Here is a 24524-nt window from a genome sequence, read left to right as displayed (position 1 = left end):
ACTAGGGACAAGGAAGGTGAAGAGAACCTGGTAACAGGAAGGTTATTGCGACTGGCACCCAGGCTGATGTTTAGGGGAATTTAAACCCAATATTTGCCCTACACACCAAAAATTTGATTTTTACATATCCTGAAGATTCGAAAGCATGACTTTCAATCTATTCAAGATACAAAATTAGAATGGAGGTATCTGAAGAAAGCAAGAGTACTTGAAAACATCTTCATGATATAGAAATTAAACTATCTACCTATCAGCTTTAAAAAGTAGCAAGGAAGCTTGGGTTCTGTTAAGAGTTCTTGATAAACAAAAAAAAAGTGTTCTTTGGTTAATCTCTTCCCCCCTACTCCCTCAGTCTGCTACATGCTTCATGTCTCTGGATCTATTTTGTTCATCAGTTTATTTTGTTCATTAGATTCTGCATATAAGTGAAATCATGTGATAATTGTTTTTCTGACTGACTTATTTCGCTTAAAACGTATATGCATAAATGCTTAACCCTTGGACACAGACAATAGTGCAGTGCAGGCCCAGTGAGGACAGGAGCAGGGTAGTGGGGTAAAATGGGGGATAAAAGGAGGAGGGCATCTGTAATACTTTCAACAATAAAGATAATTTAAAAATTTTGTAATATATTGAAACCCCACTTACAGCCCAGATGAAAGGTATATAAATTTTATAGTATTGTTGATGTTCTTGCTATTGTTGTTTACATAAAATATATAGACAATAATTAGTAGTTAAAATTCAAATTAATATTTATTAATTAGTATGCATTCTGATTTATGAAACCAATTTGTTGCCAGCTGAGAAAAAGTTAAATGGCTCTCTATAGATATTTCTCGAGCTTTATTTTGGAGGAATCTCACCAAAATCCCCATTCTTACTTATCACACACTACTGGAAAGAAGTAAAGATAAAATTTTGAAATTTTTAAATTGTTATGACAGATAGTAAATAAACAAAGAAATATGCAAATTCATCAAGTACAAAATATTAGAAAAGTTGAACAAGATTGTTTAATAGGTGGTCTGTAATAACTAAAATCATAAGAGAAATAAAAGGACACATTACTTTATAAAAAGAAAAAAAAAGATGAAAGAAACCAAAAAGAACTAGAAATTCAAAATATATTCAAGCTATTACTAATGTTTAAGTCAAAAAACATACTTAACTATTCAACTTATTTGAAGACAGAATAAGAGTGCTACAAGTAAATCTGACAAATTATATCAAATAAAAGTTTCAGAATAGAATAAAATGAGAAAAATAACAATTCAAAAATATAATGAATGCTATATTTTTATAAAATATAAAAATCCTATTAATTACACAAAAACAGTTGATACCAACTGTTGAGTTTAATTTTGTATGACCAAGAATACCATGTGAACATGCAGACAGCCATTCAAAAACCAAGAAGAGAAGCTTGAAAAATTCTATCCCTCAGAAACCACAAATGCAAGCAACCCTGATGACATCTTGACTTTAGATTTCTAGCCTCCAAACAGTGAGACAATAAATTTGTTGTTTAAGCCATTTAGTTTATAGCACCTTGGTATGGAAGCTCTAATTAATTAATACACAAACCAAAACAAAAAACAGAAAGCCAAAAAGAAAAAAAAAATCTGAAACCCAGACATATTACTGGATCTACAATTTATAAACACAGTAATAATCCTAACATCAACCTAAGAGAAAAAGAGGCAATTTAAAATGGAATTTCAACAGACTTCTCATTGTCAAAATCAGAGTCTAGAATACAAATATCTTTAATAAGACAATAATAAACAAATTTATCCTAGAATCCCATAAACACAAAAATAATGAGTCAATTAAAAAACAAACAAACAAACAAAAAAAAAACAATCTGAGATTTTCCTGTTTACAGTTTGAATTTAGAAAGCAGAGAGGAAAGGTTGTGTACAGGCAATAAAATATAAAACCAGGAGAAAGAACAGAGGTAGAAGCTATGAGAAACAAATATATTGATAAATGTGGGTAAATCTAAAAAAATATTGAAATAATTTTAATAATAATAAAAAATCTGAAAGGTATTTTAAAAAATAAGAAAAGATACTAGACAAATACAACAACAACAAAGAAGAAAGTGGTTAGTGTTTAATAAGATAGTTGTATTGATTAGGATAACTGTAATAGAATAAATATATCAACATTAAGCTGTATAAAATGCCTATTAAGCCCTGGCCGGTTTGGCTCAGCGGTTGGAGCGTCGGTCTGCGTTCCGGAGAGACCCGGGTTCGGTTCCCGCTAAGGGCACGTACTTCGGTTGCAGTTTGTCCCCGGCCCTGGTTGGTCGTGCGGGTGGCAGCCACTCGATGTGTCCCTTCACGTCGATGTTTCTCACTCTCTCTCCCTTCCTCTCTCTCCCTCCCATTCTATGTGTGCAAAAAATGGAAAAATATCCTCGGGTGAGGATAAAAAATAAATAAATAATAATAATAAAAAAAAATAACGTGCCTATTAAAAAGAATGCATAAACAAACTAAAAGTCAAAACTAATTTGTATGTGTATTATAAAAGAAGTATTCAAGCTATCATTTAGTGATATAATAGTGACAAAATATTCAAAACATTTTGATAAAGAGAAATATGTTATGAGGGTGTCAATATCAGATCAACACTGACCTTTACTGCAATTTTGGGCTGGATAATTCTCTGTTGGGAGGTAGGTGGGTGCTGTCTTATATGTTACAGAATGTGTAGCAGTATCTCTGGCCTCTAATACCAGTAACACCACATCCCTACTGGTCACAACCAAAACTCAAGTCCACATTAGAACTGTCAATGACTCTTGGCCCTTTTGCCTTTACAGCCCCTTTTTTGAGTTTAAAATGATAAATCCTGTTGCCCTGGCCGGTTTTGCTCAGTGGTTAGAGCGCTGGCCTGCGGTCCAGAGAGACCCAGGTTTGGTTCCCGCTGAGGGCATATACCTCGGTTGCAGTTTGTCCCCGGCTCTGGCTGGGTCGTGCGTGTGGCAGCCACTCGATGTGTCCCTTTCACATCGCTGTTTTTCTCTCTCTTTCCCCCTCCCTCCCTCCCACTGTATTCGTCCAAAAAAAAAGGAAAAATGTCCTCGGTGAGGATTAAAAAAAAAATGATAATCCTGTTTGTAGTTTTATTAATATGAAGACTAATCAGATGTAGCCTGAATTATATTTATTTTACTATTTTATTCTCATTTGGAAATGCATTAAAACCTTTTTTAAGTATCTTTGACATTAGTGATCATGCCAACTGTAACTAATAGACAATTTAGTTGAAGTGAAAAAAATGTATCCAGACATTGCCAAATGGCCCCAGGGGTCAAAGTCATCTCTGGTTTAGCAACATTCACACACATAAACACACACACAGGTGGGCACATTTATACAGTAATATAATGTAAATAAATATATAAGATATACCCATAATATACATATTGCTTCACATTGATGACCTTTTACAAACTGTTATTGTAGCTTTAAGAAATGCAATATATAATATATGGTAAGGCTGTTCAATAACTTAAACATTTTAAAATTAATTCAAATAAAACATTATTCTCTAAAAATACAATTAAAATAATTACATCTGATTTATTAAAATAATTTTAAAACACTATAAATTAAATGAAATATAAGCCAAATTAAATTCCTCTTTTATGCTTTCAATTTCTTATAGACTGGATGTAAATAGTTAAACTTCTGTGATGACTACTGAGAAAGTTATATCCATAGAAAACTAAGCACCATAATTAAATTTACATGACATCATGTCATCACACTGTCATCTGCATAAAATCTAAATGTCATGTTTTGATACAGGAAGTTTTCCATTTCAAGGAAGTTATGATAAAAATGTTCATAAAATTAACATCTTGACAATATTAAATGACAATTGGGACCATTCCTTGCTGTGCTTTTAATTTTCTATTCAGAGTTTATGATGACATTAAAGCTATCATTTTTTTCCTGAAGAGCCTGAACCTTGTCATTTCCTTTTACATAATGTATTCTTTCTTTTTAACCTCAAGACCATTTATTAATTTGAAATTACTGTACTCCATATTTAAAAAGATCTGAAGGTTCTCTTCTAAAGAAAGAAAAACATAGAGAATAATGGCAGGAACAGTGATGATGAAAGGGGGATTTCATGCACGATATTCTAGAAACTAATTTTCATTAAAGAATCAGACTTGTTACGGTTTCTTCTTTGACAGTGCTGTACTAATCCTTCTTCCCATAAAGAGGTGACTGTTTTGAGCATGGCTGGCTTTTATTACCCGAGGGATTTGGCAAGGTGATTTCTTAGTTCCATTATACTTCCAGAGTTCCTTGCTTATATATGGTGGCTGTTCTTCAATAGAGCAAATTGTGAGTAACTGTGTAGAGTCTACACTCATCTAGTCACATATGTAAGGTGGGGGTAGGGCGGTGAGGGAGAGTGGTGGAATTTCAGAACTACCCTCTTAATAGATGTGAGCAATATCTTCCACATTATGGTTTATGTTTATAAAAAATAAAACAGTTATAAATAGGTACACCACAAATGCAGGAAAGTAAACATGGAAAATATAACTCAATTGTTTGTCCTGAAAATTTTTAAGTTTTTTTAGCTTTTATCATCATCTATATATTAATATCAATGCAACCCAAACCTAGCATAATATTGTTAATAGGAAGTCTAGTAGGAACATACTTTTTGGTCTCTTACTTCTTATTCATTATGTTTATTCCATTCTCTTTAAGTATCAAATATAGCAATGTGGACAATATCCACTTAGAGATATCCTGGAATCAACCTAGAATTTCCTTTATTTATTATATGAGAAGGCTTGGCCAGTTAAAAAAGTCACTTATAATATTTTTTAAATGAAAATAATATGTATATATGAAGCACAACATTTGGCAAATCACATTTATAATTTGAAGTATACAAAGTTTATTGCCAGAAGTTGTGTGTTAATAGACATATTTCCAATGTATATCCTTAAATTTTACCAATTAATAATAAACTTTTATAAAGTAAAAATCATAAATTAAAAATAAATGCTAACTGGCTTTTCCCAAAAGTGGCCAGAGGTGACCTCTGAAAATGGTTCAATATTCACTTGGCCCAGAAAACCCCACAAAATAATGCAAGTCGAGAGGTTCAAATCTTCGTGTTCACTTTAAGAACACTCAGGAAACTGCCCAGGCCATCAAAGGTATGCATATTCGAAAAGCCACCAAGTATCTGAAGGATGTCACTTTACAGAAGCCATGTGTGCCTTTCCGTCATTACAATGGTGGAGTTGGCAGGTGTGCCCAGGCGAAACAGTGGGACTGGACACAGGGCTGGTGGCCCAAAAAGAGTGCCGAGTTTTTGCTGCACATGCTTAAAAATGCAGAGAGCAATGCTGAACCTAAGGGTTTAGATGTAGATTCTCTGGTTATTGAGCACATCCAGGTAAACAAAGCTTCCAAGATGCGCGGTAGAACTTACAGAGCTCATGGGCGGATTAACCATACATGAGCTCTCCCTGCCACATTGAGATGATCCTCACTGAGAAAGAGCAGATTGTTCCCAAACAGGAAGAGAAGGGTGCACAGAAGAAAAAGATATCCCAAAAGTAACTGAAGAAACAAAAACTTATGGTCCGGGAGTAAATTCAGCATAAAATAAAAACTAATAAAAGTAAAAATAAATAAATAAATGCTAACTGTAAAAAATTATTGATAATTTATATTACTGGCAAACAATTATTGCACCTATTATATAGAGAACTACTGCTTGATAAGAAATTCACAAAAAGAATATAAAATCAAGGACCATGAAGAGTTAGTAAAAAATAAGTATTTATAACCCCCAAAATATGAAGATCAATTTCACCCATAATAAAGGAAATGCAAATCAAAAGTATACAGAAGTGCAATATTTCACTGATTATATTTGCAAAATCCAAATTTTATAGTCCCATCTGTGAGCATTGCTTTAGAAAAATAATCACGCTGACACATCACTGGGAGAGGTGCAAAATGCTACAACATCTATGGAGGGGGAGCAAGTAATGTCTACTAAAATTATAGATTCATTGATCTTGAATCAGAATCTCACTTCTAGAAAGCACTCCCATAGATATACCATATGTATGCTCAAAGATGTGTGTACCAGGACATTCGTTACACTTTTGCATGTAGTGTAATAAAACAACAAGAATAAAAACAAAACACCAGAGTTAATGCACGCTCATTAAAATGACTATTGGGGAGGCACATGCCAGAAAGACTGGTGAAGTAAAGACCTCCAAAACATTCACTCTTCCATAAACACAATGATTAGTGAGAGAGATTTTTGTTTCAATAATTTGCAGTAATTATCACAATCACTAATATGACTACAAATGGTTATAGTTTATGGAGTACTTTCAGTGAATTATCACATTTGATCATTATAATAGGCACTGAGTTTGATGCTGTGTGAATAAAGATAAAATTGTCCCAAAACCTGCTTTGAAAGTATTCACAGTATAATAGGTAAGGCAGATGTCTTAACCAGAGGCTCACAAACATGTCCTGTAAATGACCATTAGTAAATACTGTAGACTTCGTAGGCCTTATTCTTACCACTACTAAGCTCTACCACTGTAGCTTAAAAGCAGCCACAGAAAATAATAATTGTATGAGTGTGGCTGTATTCTAATAAACCATTATTTATGCAAAATAAATTGGATTTAATATAATTTCTGAATGTTACTAAATATTATTTTAAAAAACATTTCAACAATCTAAAAACAAATTAGTACACAGGTAAAACCAAATCATGTGGCTGAATTAGGCGTACAAGCTGTGGTTTAAATGGTCTATGATCTAACCGTAAACCAAACTTTATAATATACTTGAATTAGTAATAGAAATGTCAAACAATATTTCTCAGTTTTACATGTGAGAAACAGAAATGCAGGAAAATAAATAGACTTCCCAGTTTTAATACAGATAATACACAGAGAAGCTATACCTCAAACCCAGCTCTTCACTCACTAATCATGATTATCTCATCAAAGCAATGAGTCTACTCCAATGATAGGTGTGATGTATGGCAGCCCCCCTGGGTTGTGTGACATCTTAAATAAAATTACATTCTTTGTTATAATGGGATTTACTCAGTACTTTTCAACTTTTTAAAACTAAAAATATAACTACCTGGTCTATGTGGTTTTTAAGTGATACTTAGAAAAGAGAGAACCCTTTTGTTTTAGAATTATAATGACATTAACATCTAGTTTTTTTCTCCAAATGTGCTATTACATCTTCAGTACCCTACTTATTCAATTAATTTAAATATTTTTTAACAAGTTCATGAGCTCAAATTCATGGGCTATAGTCAAATGTTAGTTTTGGTATTGGCTTTCTCATGAGCGTTACATTCTGAAAAAAAAAATCATGGATTATCAAATATAAACATATAAATTATATACTACATATCTTATATATAATTGGTATATATATGTTATTTGTGCATAGGTATATGTATAGTTATACTATTTACCATTAGAAATGATCTTATGGTCATGGCCTTAGCCTTAGTAGTGATAAGAGTATAGTGACCAATATCAACAAAATAAATCCCCTCACTATAAATCCAACCATTGACTAAGAAAATTATCAAAAGATATATAAGAAGTTTATCTGTATCAAAACACTTAGACTTGAGATTTTATCCAAAGTCCAGTAAATGTCTTTCACAATGTGAAATATAACTACACATAAAAAAATAAAGTGAAGGACTTAAGGATACTCCTAAAAGAAAAAAACAAACATGTTATATGTTCTTTGTTCCCCTCCTTTTAAAGGATTATAGAAAAGGAATTCTGAAGTCCATAACAAAAATAACTTTCTATTAATTCGATATGATATTCTTTTATTTTATACATTTGTTTCTATTCACTTCATGGGATACTTTGCAGAAAAAATCAATATATAGGATGAAAATAAGTTGTTTTTATTTTTGCCTCATTTTAATATGCATATGAGAGAATGATAGAATCGTTTGAGATTTTTTTTCTTGTGTTCCATATTCTGACTCCACAGCTCCTGCCTTGTATGGGAAAATGCAGCTGCAATTCAGGCTCTGTTGGACGCGGGGTGAAACAGATGGCTTGTGATCCTGTACTGCCTACACATTTGGGCAGCACCATGACTTGGATTGAGCACTTTTTTTGGGGGGGAGCAAACACTGCTAAAGTGAAAATAAATAGTCAAGCAGGGAGACAGTCATGGAAATTGTACCACTGAGTGTGCAGTCATGGAAATTGTACCACTGTGCTTGCTGTTTCTCTCACAGTTACCGAGCTAACCTAAGTGTGGCTGCTTCCCAGGATGGTCAGTAATTCATCAGAAGACCTCACTACTTCCCCCTTGATGCTTCTCCCTGGAGCCCAGATGACACATGCTTAAGTCCCATTTACTGAGCACACAATTTCCTAAAGGGTTTGATAAGCCATTAAGTTGCCTTGTCAGTGGTTTTGAGAGAAAGGAAAGTTGGTCTGAATTGACTCATCATTTTATCAGCTTTATTCATTTGGAATTTAACAAAACTTGTACATCTAGTATATATTTAATCTATGTCTAAAATATATAAAAAATTATGGAAATTTATTTAGGGAGGTTAGAAAAATATCCATGTGCTTTAATTGCTGACAAATTCAAATACAATCTCAGTAATAGAAACATATTAAATGTCATAATATCTTTTTAGCATCATGTATATTTGCAATAAATTTTAAAAATTGTAAATGTTAATGTAAATAAAATTTGAAATACCAATAAATGGCATTGTGAATTCCAACACACCTTTATGGTAATAATAACAAAATTACTTAATTATATGCTCAATTAAGTGTTTTCATTTTACATATGAGAACAGAAAGAGGAATATGTCAGTAAAGAAGAATCAGGCTAGTTTGTATGAACCAATGTGTAGGGAGATGTGAAATGATTGATAAAGTTCAATTTTTATAATCACTATTTTTAAATGTTTGGTATAAATATGAGCATCCCATAACATAATTCACTTATCATTCCTTATCTCATCAAATCCAACTCCCACTGTACCCTTATCTCACCTCACAATTTCCCAAAAGAGGAAAAAATAAACCAATCAACAAAAACTTACCTTTCCAACATATTGTGGATCGGGTCCCATATGTTCTTCTAAAACAAAGAACTGATTCCAAACCCATCCCCTTTTGGGACGATGGTGGACTTCGGTTTCTCCTTCAATGTGCTTGGTTTGGTTTCTGGTCCCCTTGATGGAGCTGTGGTGAGCAGTTCCATAACACCTCTGCACAAAACAAAGACACACGAGGACTGGACAGATGCAAGATGTGCTCGTAATTTTCATTGTAAGATAACTTTCCAGTTCACAGTTTTCTTTCTTTTCCTTCTCAGCTACAAAGGCTTAGTGCGCATTCAAGAGAGAAGCCAAAGCATCTTTTGGAAGGATAGTCCAAAGTAAATTGTGTAGCTTGTCCATGATTTAACTGTCCACCAGGGAAAGGTCAGACTGCATTTACATCCTGAAGCACTTCAGAGAATGAAAACTGTAGTTGTCTGATTCTGAGTTTTCACGGCAAGTGAACACAGGCAACCATTTTCTACCTAATGGAAAGAGAGAAAATTATATATATAGCAAAATATGGTAGTTTTAAGCATTTGGTTTGAATACAAATTACACTATTTTGCGAGGTGATGCTGATAGGCAAAGAATGTGTTCAAATTCTTTTGAAAATACAGACAAATACGCATACACGTACTCATGCAAAACCCTGTACACTGTACATGGACCTCCCTATCTGTACTACTAATTTTCAATATTCATTTATACTAAATGTATAGGATACCTATATGTTTCTTGAAACAGAAGAAATGTAGCCCTAAGGCATGTTTAAATGCTAAAAACTGAAAATGAGAATATACACATGCCTGAATGTAGTACGACTGCTTACAATATGTGGTCTATTAGGACCCCATGCTAAGGGCACATTTTTTGTTTGTTTATTGTTGCATTTACTTAGTTTTGTTAGATGTGATAACAATTTACTGCACATTAATTACCTATTACATGTGTCCCCCTGAACTTCAACAAAATATTCCCTAGGGTTCAAAAAATTGTCACAGACCATTGCAATAATCCAGTAGGTACTTAAGTTGCTCAGTAAGTAAAATAAAAGAAAACGGAAGAGATGATGGCTGAAAAGAAGTATGAAATTGAAAGTTACTCCATGCTGAGATCAGATTGGCACAATCGGTTGTCAGTAAAAATATCAACTGGCTCAACCATGGCTTGCATGGATTTTGTAGGCCTGCAGATAATATACGATGGCGCAGTCTTCACATACAGGCAAGACAGATATTCAGGTGGGGAATGGCACTACACAGAATCCTAGAAGCCTTGTAAGGAAAGGTGTGAAGAAGAAAAAATGGTAGCAGAAAGAAAAGAGGGGATAAGGATTTGATTTTCAAATAAAATGTTGCAGACTAGGACTTCCAGGTTTTAGTACAATTGGATGATAAAGTAAAACTTGAGAAAGATTTCTGGAAGACAAAAAACAAGATTTGGTAGAGAAAAATGGACTGAAATTAGCTTATTAAAAACATAAAACTGTGTACCAAGTTCTGCTGCCTTTTTATATGTATGCATTTCAATATATGTTTAGAAAAATCATACTGATTCAAGATTACAGCTAGTCATCTTGCAAAAATATTAGATGAATCACTTTCTCATTCCATTATCTTCATCCCTGTAAATCAGTGCAAATGGAAATGTGGATCTAAATGCATCACAAAGTGGTTACATGACAATATAGATTATTTTTAACATTGAATATAATCAGTCAAAGCATAATTATTTTATACATTTGATAAACATGTTTATGCTGAGTAGGAAATGAATAAAAAAAAAATCACGAGACCCAGAGTAAGGTGCTTTTTCCTATCAGTATGTCTGTCCATAAAAAAGGCTTAATAATAATGCTTTTTTGACCAGTTGTACAAATAGTATATTGGACAAGAATTAGGAATTCATTTAAATCATCTGTCAAATATAAATAAAAATTTGAAATAGTTTTTAAAACAAAGGTACATTTTTTCACTGACTTAAAACTCTCATAATATATATAATTATAAAAATAAATGTCATTCTAGTTTCAGCATAGCAAGAGCACTGAAAAGTCAGAAAACATAGGTTTTCTTTTTTTGGCAATTTACTTCCTCTATGTACACAGTGAGTCATCTAATCTCTTCAAGTCTCAGTTATCTCATATACCAAAATGTGTGGCTTTCTTTCCAGTTTATCTAATAAATTGCTTGAACAATTTTATATTGAAGAAGTGTTCTTTCTTACTTATCAAAATATTCTTAACTTATAGAAAACAAATTGCAGAATAAGAAACTTTAGCCTTTCTTCTTAGAAGTACAGTTGATGAATATATAAAAGGTGTTATCTTAATACTTTCACAGCACTTGGTGTGATTGTTAAATGAAATTAACATCTTTGCTTTTTATGCTCAGTTGTTTAGCAAAGCATAATTCATGAGTAGAAGGTGAAGAAAGTAGCTTTTGTAATACACGATACATAAAATAAGTGGGGTTTTCCATGATGATCTGTGTGGGATTCCAAAAATATAAAATGCACTTTAAGCATTATTTTATTTATTTACTTTTATCCTCATCGATAACATTTTTCCATTTTTTGTTCAGACAGAGTGGGAAGGAGAGAGAGGAAGAGAGAGAGAGAAACATGGACGTGAAAGGGACACATCGAGTGGCTGCCTTCCGCGCGACCCAACCAGGGCCCGGGACAAACTGCAACCAAGGTACACGCCCTTAGTGGGAACCGAACCTGGGTCTCTCCGGACTGCAGGCCGATGCTCTAACCGCTGAGCCAAACTAGCCAGGTCGCATTTTAATCTTTATATACATTACGTGTCTATGAATCTCTATAATGACAATTATAAAAAGTGGTAAGTAAGGCTCTGTGGAATGAAAGAATGAATATAAACATCAGTAGTGTACTTCCAGAAGTAATGCCATTTACTATATCATGAGAGGACAGACTCCACATATAAAATTTTCTGCTGTACTTCACGAATATTATCCCTGCATAGGTTAGAAAGAATTAAAATGCAAATAACAGAACCCTTGATTGAGGCTAACACAATAGAAACACACAGAGTGACTTTTGCCTTTTTTTTTTTTTAATCCTCACCAGAGGACATTTTTCCATTTTTTGTTCAGATAGAGTGGGAGGGAGAGAGAGGAAGAGATAGAAAAAGAGAGAGAAAAACATCGACATGAAAGGGACACATCGAGTGGCTGCCACCCGCACGACCAACCAGGGCCGGGGACAAACTGCAACCTAGGTATGCACCCTTAGCAGGGACCAAACCCGGGTTTCTCCTGACCACAGGCTGATGATCTAACCGCTGAGCCAAACCAGCCAGGGCGACTTTTGCCATTTTTTGACTAATGAGCACTTAAAGGCCCTTCCTGCGTTCATGGAACACTCCAAAGAACTCTGAACACCTAGCAAACAGACATTTTTTTTCCTAACTTTTTAATTAGAAGTTGCATCAGTGGCATACACGTGTTAATCACATGCTCCAACACCCTGGGACCAATGATGGATGGATGTAGAGAAAGCTGGAAAATGTTTCAGAGCAGTCGTGAGGGTCTCAGTGTTCAGATGTAGCGGTGGTCTGTCCAGCAGGTATGGCAGACGCAAAAGTTAGGAGTCATTCTAGCTACACAGTTTCAGTGGCAAGTACTTGGCATTGCTTTGTTCTGCCTCACTTTTATTGGTTTCTACTCTTTAACAAAATTAATTCTTAAGGCCCCTCATCAATTTTGATGGTTATACAATATTGTTCCGATAGATTTGCTGCTTTCTATGGCCAAGTTAATTTGTTTGCAAACAAGAACCTTTTCTTAAAAAGCATTATTGTCTTCGAACTCCAAAAAAGAAGTATTTCCAAATAATGCATTACTTGCAATAACGTGTAATGGAGACCTCTCTCCTCTGCTCAGTACTTAGACTAAGTGATGCAACAATGCTGCCAGACGGCTCCTCTTCTGTGATTATTCCCTCTTCAGTAGTTGAATTAGTAACACTCTGCTTAGTTAAGAACATGACCTCAAATGTTCATTTTGCAGAAAACTATCACAACTTTATGAGCATTTTATTCTCTGAGCTTCATATTTCTCATTTATGAATAAAGATTTTTATTGAATTATCTTTTAGCATGTTCAGCTATTTAATTCTTTGAATTTACGATTTAATAACTATGCTTCATTTACAAATGACTTTTCTTACACTGAGTTACTCACATCACCCAAGATTAAATATCAGCCATTTATAACTCTTCAGTACAGTTATTTTGTCCGAAAGCACTGAAGAAACATAATTTTCAAAGAAAAGGATTCTCATACTCACTCCAAAAGTGATTGCTTGTAACTTGGTCCTTTGACTCACTTTTCTTACCAATGTGTTTTTAATTTATACATTTGAGAATCCAAAGAGGTCTAAAGAATGTCTTAAGTTTGCTTTTTTTTTTTATAAGACGTTTCCTTTGCTTCTTTGTTATGAATATACCTTTGTTGCTCGGCCAGTGTGGCTCAGTGGATTTAGCAACATCCCATGAACTGAGAGGTTCTGGTTTGATTTCCAGCCAGGGCACATGTCCAGGTTGTGAGCTCCATCCTCAGTAGGGAGCGTGCAGGAGGCAACCAATCAATGTTTCTGTCTCACATTGATGTTTCTCTCTCTCTCTTCCTTCCTCTCTCTCTAAAAAAAAAATCAATAAAAACATATTTAAAAAACTATATGGATCCCTGAGCCCCATCCCTGTTTGTTATTTGATTGGTAGGGGTGGAGCATGGCCCAAAGTATTTAAAAGAAAAAAAAAATGTCATTTTAAAAATACTTTGCCAATTTTATTTCATGAATGCGTCATCCCATTCTCCATATGTGTGAGGTGATTTATTATTTTAATATTCAAAAAGCCTAAAGTTAGCCCTGGCCAGTTTGGATCAGTGGTTAGCGCATCAGCCTGTGGACCAGAGAGCCCTGGGTTCAATTCCCACTAAGGGCATGTACCTCGGTTGCAGTTTGTCCCCAGCCTCTGTTGGAGTTGTGTCAATATGTCTCTCTCACATCGATGTTTCTCTCTCTCTCTCTCTTCCTGCATCTCTCCCTCCCACTCTATCTGAACATAAAAAAAAAAAAAAAAAAAGTCCTCAGGTGAAGATAAATAAACAACAAAAAAAGAAATCCTAAAGTTATAATGCTACCAATATCTTAACTCTTGCATTATACCTTATTGGTAGGAATTTATCTGACTTTGCATAGAGCAAGCTCAGTTTAAGCATAAAATGTCAAAAGAAAATAGAGTATAATGGAAATTCCACATTTTTTGCAATTACTTTCATTGTGAGCTATATAAGGATATCTTGTACGGAGATGTGCACGTCAATGGGAACATGGCGCTTAATGTACAAGTGTCAAATTTGTAAATTCATGAGATGAATTTACAGGCTGTTTTTCATGAGATGACTCATCTTGGAAATAAGAGAACTTAACTTTTCCTTGATGAACTATTAAAATCCATCATACTATCAGGCATATTTAAATATAAAGAAGTTTAAATTTTGTTTGAGTTGTGATGTACTTACATAATGTGAAAGTTAGAAATCTTTAACAGAAGCCATTTTTTTAGTTTAATAAATAATTATTTATAATCTATTTGTACGTATGTATGTATGAATGTGTGTATGTATGCATGCATGTATTTAATTACTTATATTCAGGATGTATATTCTAAAACTGTCAAGTTATCCTTTGGGTTGGTGATTACAAGCCCACTGCCCATTGCTTCCAAGATGCATTCTCAGGTATTTGACCCTAAATCTATGGTTCCCATCAATTTAGATCAAATGATAAATAATATCTGTATCATTCTCTTGTTCTAAATCTAGCACTTGTTCAATTTCCAATGACATTGACTTTTTAATTTTTGTTTTACCTTCTTGTCCTTTACTATCAATTTTTAACATTTTCTCAATAACTTTGGGTTTTTCCTTTCAACTGATCATTTACATGTTCAATAATTAATTATACTCTTCTCCATCAGTGTCAACTCAATTCAACAGATTTTACTTACAGTCAAACTTGAATACTCATAAACGACATGGAGTTGTAGAAGGTTTTATTTAATTTGTTATAATTTTATTCCCAAATAAAATTGGAAATTGACTCCCAAATCAATATTTTCACTTTCAATCTGACCAATTTGGGATATTCCCATAGCACTAAGATTTGAACATAATAAATTGCATTTGCTTAAAATACACATATATTTATATGTATTCAATTATAGTAAAATGTGGCACTCTAAAATATTTAAGTAATAACAAATAAATTAGAAAGCATTAACTTTTGCATATTGTGTTTCCCTGTTGGTAATACTCATTTAAATTTCATGGAAACAGTGATTAAAATATTACATGTGTAGTTACAGGTATTGCTCCCTGAATGGCTCATTTAGTTTCATTTTTTTGAGAGCTTTACTGTCCAAACGTTATTTAGTAAAACCTATCATCTGAGATCTAGACTGAAGGGTATTTCTCCACCAAGATGCCCATGTTTTGGAGACAATTCTCTGTGGGTCTTTTGTGTTCTTCACATGTGAGAAAGAGGTATTGACAGGTTTGTTTCATGCTACATGCTATCTTTTCAATGGTATATGTATGCCAAACAGCTTTGGAAGAAAGATAGAACCACACTTGCAAGCCAAGGGCAGATTCATTTCTTGACAGGGTGTATCTTCTTCTAGGACAAAGGTGGAGAAATGTGCTAGCGGACCCTATATAAAACTGGAATTCCAAACGTCCGAGTTCCTTATCTGTGACTCACGTATACTGTGTATGTGGTCTATACCTGAGCTTCTTCAAGTTGCCTTGGGGTTGTGAGGAGCAAGGGAGACTGCCTACTGTGCTATGGGTAAGAGAGTCTTTTTTCTCTGATCCAGTCTCATATTCTCCACCAGAACCTAGTAACCTTTGGTTGCATGATTTTCAAACTTGAAAGTAAGGCAAAATCTCATATCCTTCATTTAAAATTCTGGATATCATAGTTCAGTGTAACTGCTTGCTCCTCTAAATTACCATGGAATTTATCAAATTCTTTCTGAACATTATAGATCAGCATTCTAAGTATTTATATAGGTCCTATTTAATATGTCTGTGTGTCATATTTTTTTAGACTTCTCACACCACGTCTATGTATTTTCCATCTCCAATATTTGCTAGTGAAGTACCTTTCATATTGTTGCCACTAAGTAAACATTTGTTGAATATAGTAATAAATAAATGGGAAACAGACAAATTAATTCAGGGGTTGTACAACAAGAGTGGCGTTAAAATGCCAAGTTTCAACTTAGAATATTTAATTGTAAGAACATGTTACAGAAAAACTTTTTAAGCATCCTTTGATTTGGTTAACATTATACTTTGTTTGTCACTTAAAAGCCTGTCACAAAGAAGCATAAGTACTAGAAAACAAATACAGCAACATTTTACTAATAAAACCCTGCTTTCTCACGAAGGTCTTTTTAACACAGAGAAAGTTAGAAGTGAAGGAAGCCATTCAAATATTAAACCAAAGGTGTGTTAGTAAACTTTGCAATGGCTTATATTCTGTAGCATTATTCACTCTATGAAATGCCAAATATGTGTATGAACATTCTTATGTTGATTAAAAAATATGAAGAAAAAACAGAACATTCATAGTGTTACTACTCTTCTGTCTCAAAATATACTTCATTATTATTAGATTACTGCAAATATATTTATAAAGAGTTGAGTTTTATTTTAATATTTTATATAGTCTTCAAGTTATACATATAAGTAGGAAGAGCAATGTCCTGAAGGTGTTTGCAGAGGTAAGATGATACAGTACTGATCAGTTTTGCAGTAATAGGCAATATCATAGTATTACTTTCAATTTTCATGTTGCTGAGTCTAATCTTTATAACACCTAGTGGGCATCACTTAAAAAATTGGAAACAAACATAGAAAAAGAGTGACAGTACCAAACGTGATATGTCCTTATTTATCTGTATATGTCTTCCAAAGTATTTGCACCTCTCAAACTATTTTTGTGCTTTGCATATGTTCTTGTTGAAATATATATAAGCAGACATAAAAATATTTTGGGGTATATATAAAATGTCTATCTATAGACACATTCATTTCACATATAGGATTTAATGAAATTTAAAAATGGTTATTTGGTTTGATTTTAAAAATTGACAAAACTAAAGGAATCTTATTGGTGCAGACTCCTAGTGTCCACATTGTCTAACACCCTATACATCTTGTCACACAGAAGTCCCTATACTCCCCTTCCCAGAATAAAGACTACATTTCCTAACCTCACTTGTAGTTGAGTATTGCCCAATTACTCAGTCTAACCAATCGCAGAAATACTGTCTGTTAACTTTCCAGGAAATTTCCTTAGAAGACTGTTGGCATGCACCTCATCTATTCTTTCCCCTTCCTCTGTGTTGGCACATGAATCCTGTGTGACTAGAGCTTCCTTTGGACCATGAGATGGAGTAGCAGAGCCTGGAGAGAGAGGAACCCAGAAATTTGTCCCAGAGGACCCCGTGGAGCAGCTGCCACAGGAGCCCTGGGCTGTCCTCCTCTGAGTTCAGTGAAAATAAATATTTCAGTCTATTAAAAGTCATAGTCATTGTGTTTCTCTGTTACTCAGAGCTGACTTAATCCTAATTTGACAATCATTAAGCTAAAATAATGTATTTTCATGGTTTTGGATTTGGAAAACAAAGTACAGGGGAAGGAAAGAAAGAAATGGAAAATTGGAATGAAAAACATAGGAAGATGATGGATGGCACTCTATTACCGATTCCAGATAACTTATTTTTGGTGATAGTCTTCTCCGCAACTTTTATCACAAATATTAAAATGTGATGATCTTGTTTTTCTCTCCCAAACAAGACCTCAGAGCCCATCCACTCTGTTCACACAGTCCCCTGTTTCCTCATTATAATGAAGGAATTCAGAATATATCACCTCAGAACATGCCCCTTTGGCATATACAACATTTTAAGTTAAAGGCACTTGAAAAACACCAGATACAAAAGGGCACTATGACCTTGCTAAAATTAGAAGATATAACCCCCATGTAAAAGATGTCTTCCTTATACAACAAGGAAAGAAATATTCTTTTACCAAGAATGTTTTAGGCCAAGAGAAATCTGTAAAAGAAAACATTGCTAAACTAACTCTTATCATTCCAGTCATTTTTTTACCCAATTAACTAGCTCAACCTCCTTTGCCCTGTCACTTTTTCACAATTTACTACTCTCTTTGTCCAACTCATAAGTGTTTGGCTTAAACTGCTTCTTTGGGTCTTCATTATAGGGTCTCATGTCATGTAAAAATTATATTAAATATGTTTATGTGCTTTTGTTTTGTTAATCTGTCTTATTACAGGAGCCCAGTCAAGAATCTAAAAGGCGGCCCTGGCAGATTTGGCTCAGCGGTAAGAGCGTCGGCCTGCAGTCTAGAGAGACCCCGGTTCGGTTCCCGATAAGGGCATGTACCCCGGTTGCAGTTTGTCCCTGGCCCTGGTTGGGTCGTGTGGGTGGCAGCCACTCAATGTGTCCCTTTCATGTCAATGTTTCTCTCTCTCTCTCTCCCTCTCTCTCTCTCTCTCCCTCCCACTCTATCTGAATAAAAAAATGAAAAAATGTCCTCGGATGAGGATAAAAAAAATCAATAAAAATATATATTTTTTAAAAAAAAGAATCTAAAAGGCAAAAGGAAAAAATTTTATCCCACAGTCAATTTTATCACATGACTTATACATTTCTTTATATGTCTTCCACATTTAAAAGTAACCTTCTGACAGAATTTAACTTTAATCTCTATCTTGATGATAACACAATCTTGTGCTCACAGTCAGGAATCAGTTAAATAAACAAATTAAATGAATCTGTGCTTCTATTATTTCTGAGTGCCCCACTTATTAGTCATGTGACCTTAGCCAAATCTTCTCATATATAGAATTGGTCTAATAACCTCATGGTGTCTCTATCAGAATTAATAAGTGTTATGCACATAGTCATATGTACCTGGATGATTCAGTCAAGATCTACCACCACTGCTGGGAAATAAAAATAAATATATGTCTCTTAAAAGTAAAAACAGCATTCTTTTTTCATGAAATATTGTGTTATATGAATCATTTGAATGTATTAGAAATATTTATGATCTGAATATACAAAACATTTCAATTATAATCTGGATTTTATATATTACATTAAACATTAGGAAACAGAATTTGCATTATGTCTTGGTAATGAACATGTAGTACTTGTATGCCTTTTCTTAGAACTCTGGTTTTCTATTCCTATAATGTACAATATATGAGTAATAAATAAATGATTCCCATATGTTTTGAAAAGGTTTTGGAAAATATACATTTTAGAAAGTAAAAACATATAGGCCTCAAATTGATGCATATACCACAAAGATACTTCATGGTGGGTATAATAAGCCTACAGTAGAATCGACAATGTTTAGTTTTCTCTAGTATGTTTCCTTCAACCACTTCTGTAGCAAAAAGGTCCATCTCCTACAAAAAATTGGAACATAATTCTTCCTTTCTGAGGTATTTTAATTTCTTTAGAAACTTGTTGTTTTAATTAGAATATATCTTAATTCATTTTTGTAAGAAAAATAAGTGTGAAAAATTTTAGCATGCTATTTATATGCCAAAGTTTCATGTAAAGTATGAAGTCAAACTCACACTGAATTTAAAGTAGTGTTACAGATAGTTTTCTACAGAATATATGTCTATGAAAGCCTTAATATTGTTTATCTCTGAGATATTATACTTCTGAAAATTTAATTGATGAGAAAATTTGATGAAATGCCCCATACTGAAGAGGCATGTATGGTGTTTTTATACACATACACACACATATATATTATCAGATGATCCAATGATTGATAGGATTTTATATTTCTATTTAGGTTCCCATTTACCTTCAACCATTATAATCATATACTTATCATTATAGTTAAATCTTACAGAACTTGTATGCCTGTTATATCTGTATGGCAACACTTTAAGCCCAAGCCTATCCCAGAATGTGGTATCGTATGACAAAGACAGCAAAGCAGATTTGTGCATGGGTGTTGCCACATGAGAATTAGCATGATACTGAAGTTAGAGCCATGGAGTCATAAAGGCCTGTTTGAAGAGACTGAGGCAGAGAAGGGTGTAAGTCATAGGGCTCAGTACTGGGTGTTCCACATTAAGCATTAAAAGCAGATGATTTTCGAAAGCATGCATGGACCTGGAGAGTGTTATGGTAAGTAATATTAGCCAGAAAACAAATATCATATGATTTGATTTATATGTGAAATATAATGAACAAAATAAACAAATAAATAAAATGGAAACAGACTCATAGATACAGAGAACAGACTGCCTGCTGTCAGCTGGGAGAGAGGCTGGGTAATTGTGTCAAAAAGGTGAAAGGATTAACCATCCCAAACAAATCAAAACAACAACAAAGAAACCTCACAGACACAGAAAAGAGTATGGCAATTACCAGAGGGAAATGGGGGTGGGAGCAGGTAGAAGAATGTAAAGGAGGGATAATTGGTGATGGAAGGAGACTTAACTTTGGGTGGTGAACACACAATACAATATACAGATGATGTGTTATAGAATTGTACAAATGAAACATATATAATTTATTAACCCATGGCATTCCAATAAATTCAATAAAAATGTTTTAAAAGCATAAAAAAGCCCACCTGGTGTGGCTCAGTGGTTGAGTGATGACCCATGAACCAAGAGGTTGCCAGTTCAATTCCTGGTCAGGGCACATGCCCAGGTTGTAGGCCAAATCTCCAATGGGGGGTATGCAGGAGGCAGCCAAATGATGTTCTCTCTCATTGATGTTCCTATCTCTCTCTCTAAAATCAATAAAGAAAAAAAAAATTTTTAAACACACACAAAAGAAATATGCAGTGTGGTGTTGGAAGTGGGGATAGGTGGGGCACTTAAGATGCCTAAATAACAGCCCTGGCCGGTTTGGCTCAGCTTTTAGAGTGTTGGCCTGTGATCTAGAGAGACTTGAGTTTGGTTCCCACTAAGGGCATGTACTTCGGTTGCAGTTTGTCTCCGGCCACTCGATATGTCCTTTTCGCGTTGATGTTTCCTTCTCTCTCTCTCTGTCCCTCTCTCTCCCTCTCACTCTATCTAAAAATGTCCTCAGATGAGGATAAAAAAATAAAATAAAATAAGAAGCCTAGAAAACAAAGTATTTTAGGGGAGAAATAATTACACTGCTAATTAAATCACTGTCTTTATGTATACAAGACCCAGATACCACAACTTTTCTTGTACATTAAATTTATCTTAATACATATTTAGAGATGTAACAGGAATTTATACTTTAAACATATACACTAAATACCATATAATGGGTTACATGCTTAAAGTTATTATCTTATTTAAATTGTTTTATGATCATTTTCTACTTGAAGGTACTGAGATTCACAGCATTGAAATAGCATGCCTAAGAGGTGAGATTTAAAGCCAGTTCTGCTTGAGTTCAATATCTTTCTCTAACATTGGATTTAAATAGACATAGGTTTGAATCATTATGCTTCTGTCTCCTTGCCATGGGTCCTTGAGATTAAGCTATTTGACATCTCAGTTTCAGTTTCCTGGATGTAAAATGATTATGATAGTAATACCCCATAAATTGTAAAAAAAAAAACAACAACATATATATATATATATATATATATATATAGAGAGAGAGAGAGAGAGAGAGAGAACTCTTTCTGATTCATATGCTCTTGAAATGTGTTAATAAGTAATATTATTTTATTTTGTTATATAGGTAGATTTCAGCAATTGACTCATTTATTTTTATTATGTTACATTTTTTTCTATTCACAAAATTTAAAGATAAAAAATAAGAAATGCTTTTTCTTGATTATATCTAGTGTGCTATCCTAAAATTCAAAAGTAAGGTTATGCACTATGATAATCAACTATACAAATATTTAGAATAAATGTGATTTCCCCCCACATTACCATTATCTACATTTCTACCAGTTTAGAAAAATAAAAGTCATGCATATTTAAATGTCTTCAAATAGCTTCAATCAGACAAGCAGCTTAAGGCTTAAATGAGTCTGATTCTGCTCTCCTTGCAAACTAGGATACATTCTAGGAACAAAGGATGGGTTATTTAAATAGCAGAGAGTTTTTCTTTTTAGATGTTGTTATATGGTAAATTAAAAAAAAGATGTAGGAAAATTATAGAGAAAATTCATCAACTATTTTGCTATCAGTCTTTCAGACCCATAAAAGAAAATGTAACCCTAATATTTTTCAAGGTGTTACTAATTTTTGCCATAGTAATAGAATGGGATACATTAAATATCTAATTTTTTGAGGGAGTATAGAAAATAAAGGGTATTACTTTTACTATCAGGAAACTCATTGAGTTTTTATTTGCAATTTGATGTTCATATTTCCAGTTATTGCATTATCTTGTTTATGCTACTTTATAGCTCTTAGCAATTAGAGAATACAGTAGGTAATATATTCACATAATATAATTATTCAAAAAATTGAACATAAGAAAGGTTTTCCTGATTATAATAAAGTCCCTGTGGATGATCCAGTTAACTCTTTTTGGCTACTAAAGTATAACTTCGTTGAATCATGGTGAAAACAAAGCAACAAAACTGTGTAATATCCTATAGTGTATTATTAGATAAAGCAGATATGTTTACCAGGGGAATGTGCACATTATTAATATAATTGCTACCTTGTGGTGCTATAAAAATAAAGGTTTTTAAGCTGGTACATCTTTATTGGGAATATTTAGTACATGTTTATATCCACTTTCCCAATAATTAAACGTATATTCCCTACTTCTAGATTTTTATCCTAAAAACATTAGTATGATTTTATTTTTTCATCTTATTATAAAAGTGTTACTTGTTCATAACCAGATAATAAACAAACAATAGAACTAGGTATAAAGAAAAAAGTGAAGAAACAAAACAAAGACCTTCCCTTTCTTCCCTTGAGTGTAAATTCTATTTTCCATATATAATAATAAATATGCATATATATTCCTGAACATTAAAAATAATAACAGTTGCCCTGGCTGGTTTGGCTCACCGGTTAGAGCATCGGCCTGCGGCCCAGAGAGACCCGGGTTTGGTTCCCGCTAAGAGCACGTACCTTGGTTGCAGTTTGTCCCTGGCCCTGGTTGGGTTGTGCGGGTGGCAGCCAGTCGATGTGTCCCTTTCACGTTGATGTTTCTCTCTCTCTCTCTCTCCTTCCCACTCTATCTGAATAAAAATGGGAAGGTGTCCTTGGGTGAGGATAAAAATAAATAAATTTAAAATAACTGATAATAGTTATATCAAACAAACAGAGATAAAGAAAGAAAACTACATTGATAATTCTATTACTCTAATCAGGTCATGTTATATTAGTATTTTGTAATTTTCTTTTGCCCTAATAATATGGTGACTATAGACCTAATACTATTTTTAGCTAACATAAATTACACAATTGTAAGAATGTAGAAAAATTTAAATACTCAGCCCTGGCTGGAACGGTTCAGTGGTTAGAGTGTCGGCCCATGCGCCAAAAGGTCATGGGTTCGATTTCCAGGCACGGGCATGTACCTGGGTTGCAGGTTCCATCCCAGAACCCAGCATGGAGTAGGGGGCGGGTGTATAGGAGGCAACCAATCAATGTGTCTCACTTACATCAATGTTTCTCTCTCTCTCCCCCCCTCCTTCCCTTCTGTCTTCTCTTCTATTCTCTCTAAAAATCAGTGGGAAAAATATTCTCAGGTGAGAAATAACAATAAATATATAAATACTCAATATCTTTCTGATGAACATATAGACAATGTAGCATCAAAAAACATATACTCTTTCAAATCAGTAAATAACAAGCCTCTTTTGTCTCAAAAGATTAATTTAAAATCTGCACATTGAAACCCGAGAAAACCAGAGTTTTACTTTATTACCGGATAGAATATTCTGTTACATTATTTTTGAAAAGCAATTTATTTATGCAATGGGTCTTTATTAGCATTTTTTACATGGTTTTGGAACTAAGTTTATTTAAAATGTGGTTAAATAGAAAAAAGGAATTGTCACACTATTTCATCTATATCACATTAACTTTGTAAATTATCAAAATAGAGAACAAATTGTTCATTGTGTATGTTGGCCTTCTGGAAGAGACTGTATGAATTAGCCAGGTGAGAGACTTGAAAATCAGGGCTTTGGCACAGACTGATCTGCGTTCTGCAGTCTTGGCTCTGCCACTTATCACTAGTAAACTGTGTTATCTAGGTAAGCTAAGGATCTGCTCGAGTCCGAGTTCACATGAACATAATA

The 24524-nt window shown here is 33.8% G+C and overlaps 1 protein-coding gene across 3 annotated transcripts in view; it reads right to left on the bottom strand.

The window, feature by feature from the left end:
- CDH18 (cadherin 18) overlaps positions 1–24524 on the bottom strand; it is a 419127-nt gene that overhangs the window by 262128 nt on the left and 132475 nt on the right. For 2 of the 3 annotated variants that reach the window (XM_036280557.1, XM_036280558.1), the window contains one exon: positions 9154–9638. In XM_036280557.1, coding sequence (XP_036136450.1) covers positions 9154–9381 — 228 coding nt within the window. In that variant the 5' untranslated portion in view covers positions 9382–9638. Of the gene's footprint in view, positions 1–9153; positions 9639–24524 lie in introns of those variants that run through there. The other variant, XM_036280559.1, reaches the window with a different exon arrangement.

The sequence above is a fragment of the Molossus molossus genome, unplaced genomic scaffold (assembly GCF_014108415.1).
Source record: "Molossus molossus isolate mMolMol1 unplaced genomic scaffold, mMolMol1.p scaffold_m16_p_3, whole genome shotgun sequence".
Lineage (NCBI taxonomy): Eukaryota > Metazoa > Chordata > Mammalia > Chiroptera > Molossidae > Molossus > Molossus molossus.
This window is presented reverse-complemented; position numbering and strand designations above follow the sequence as displayed.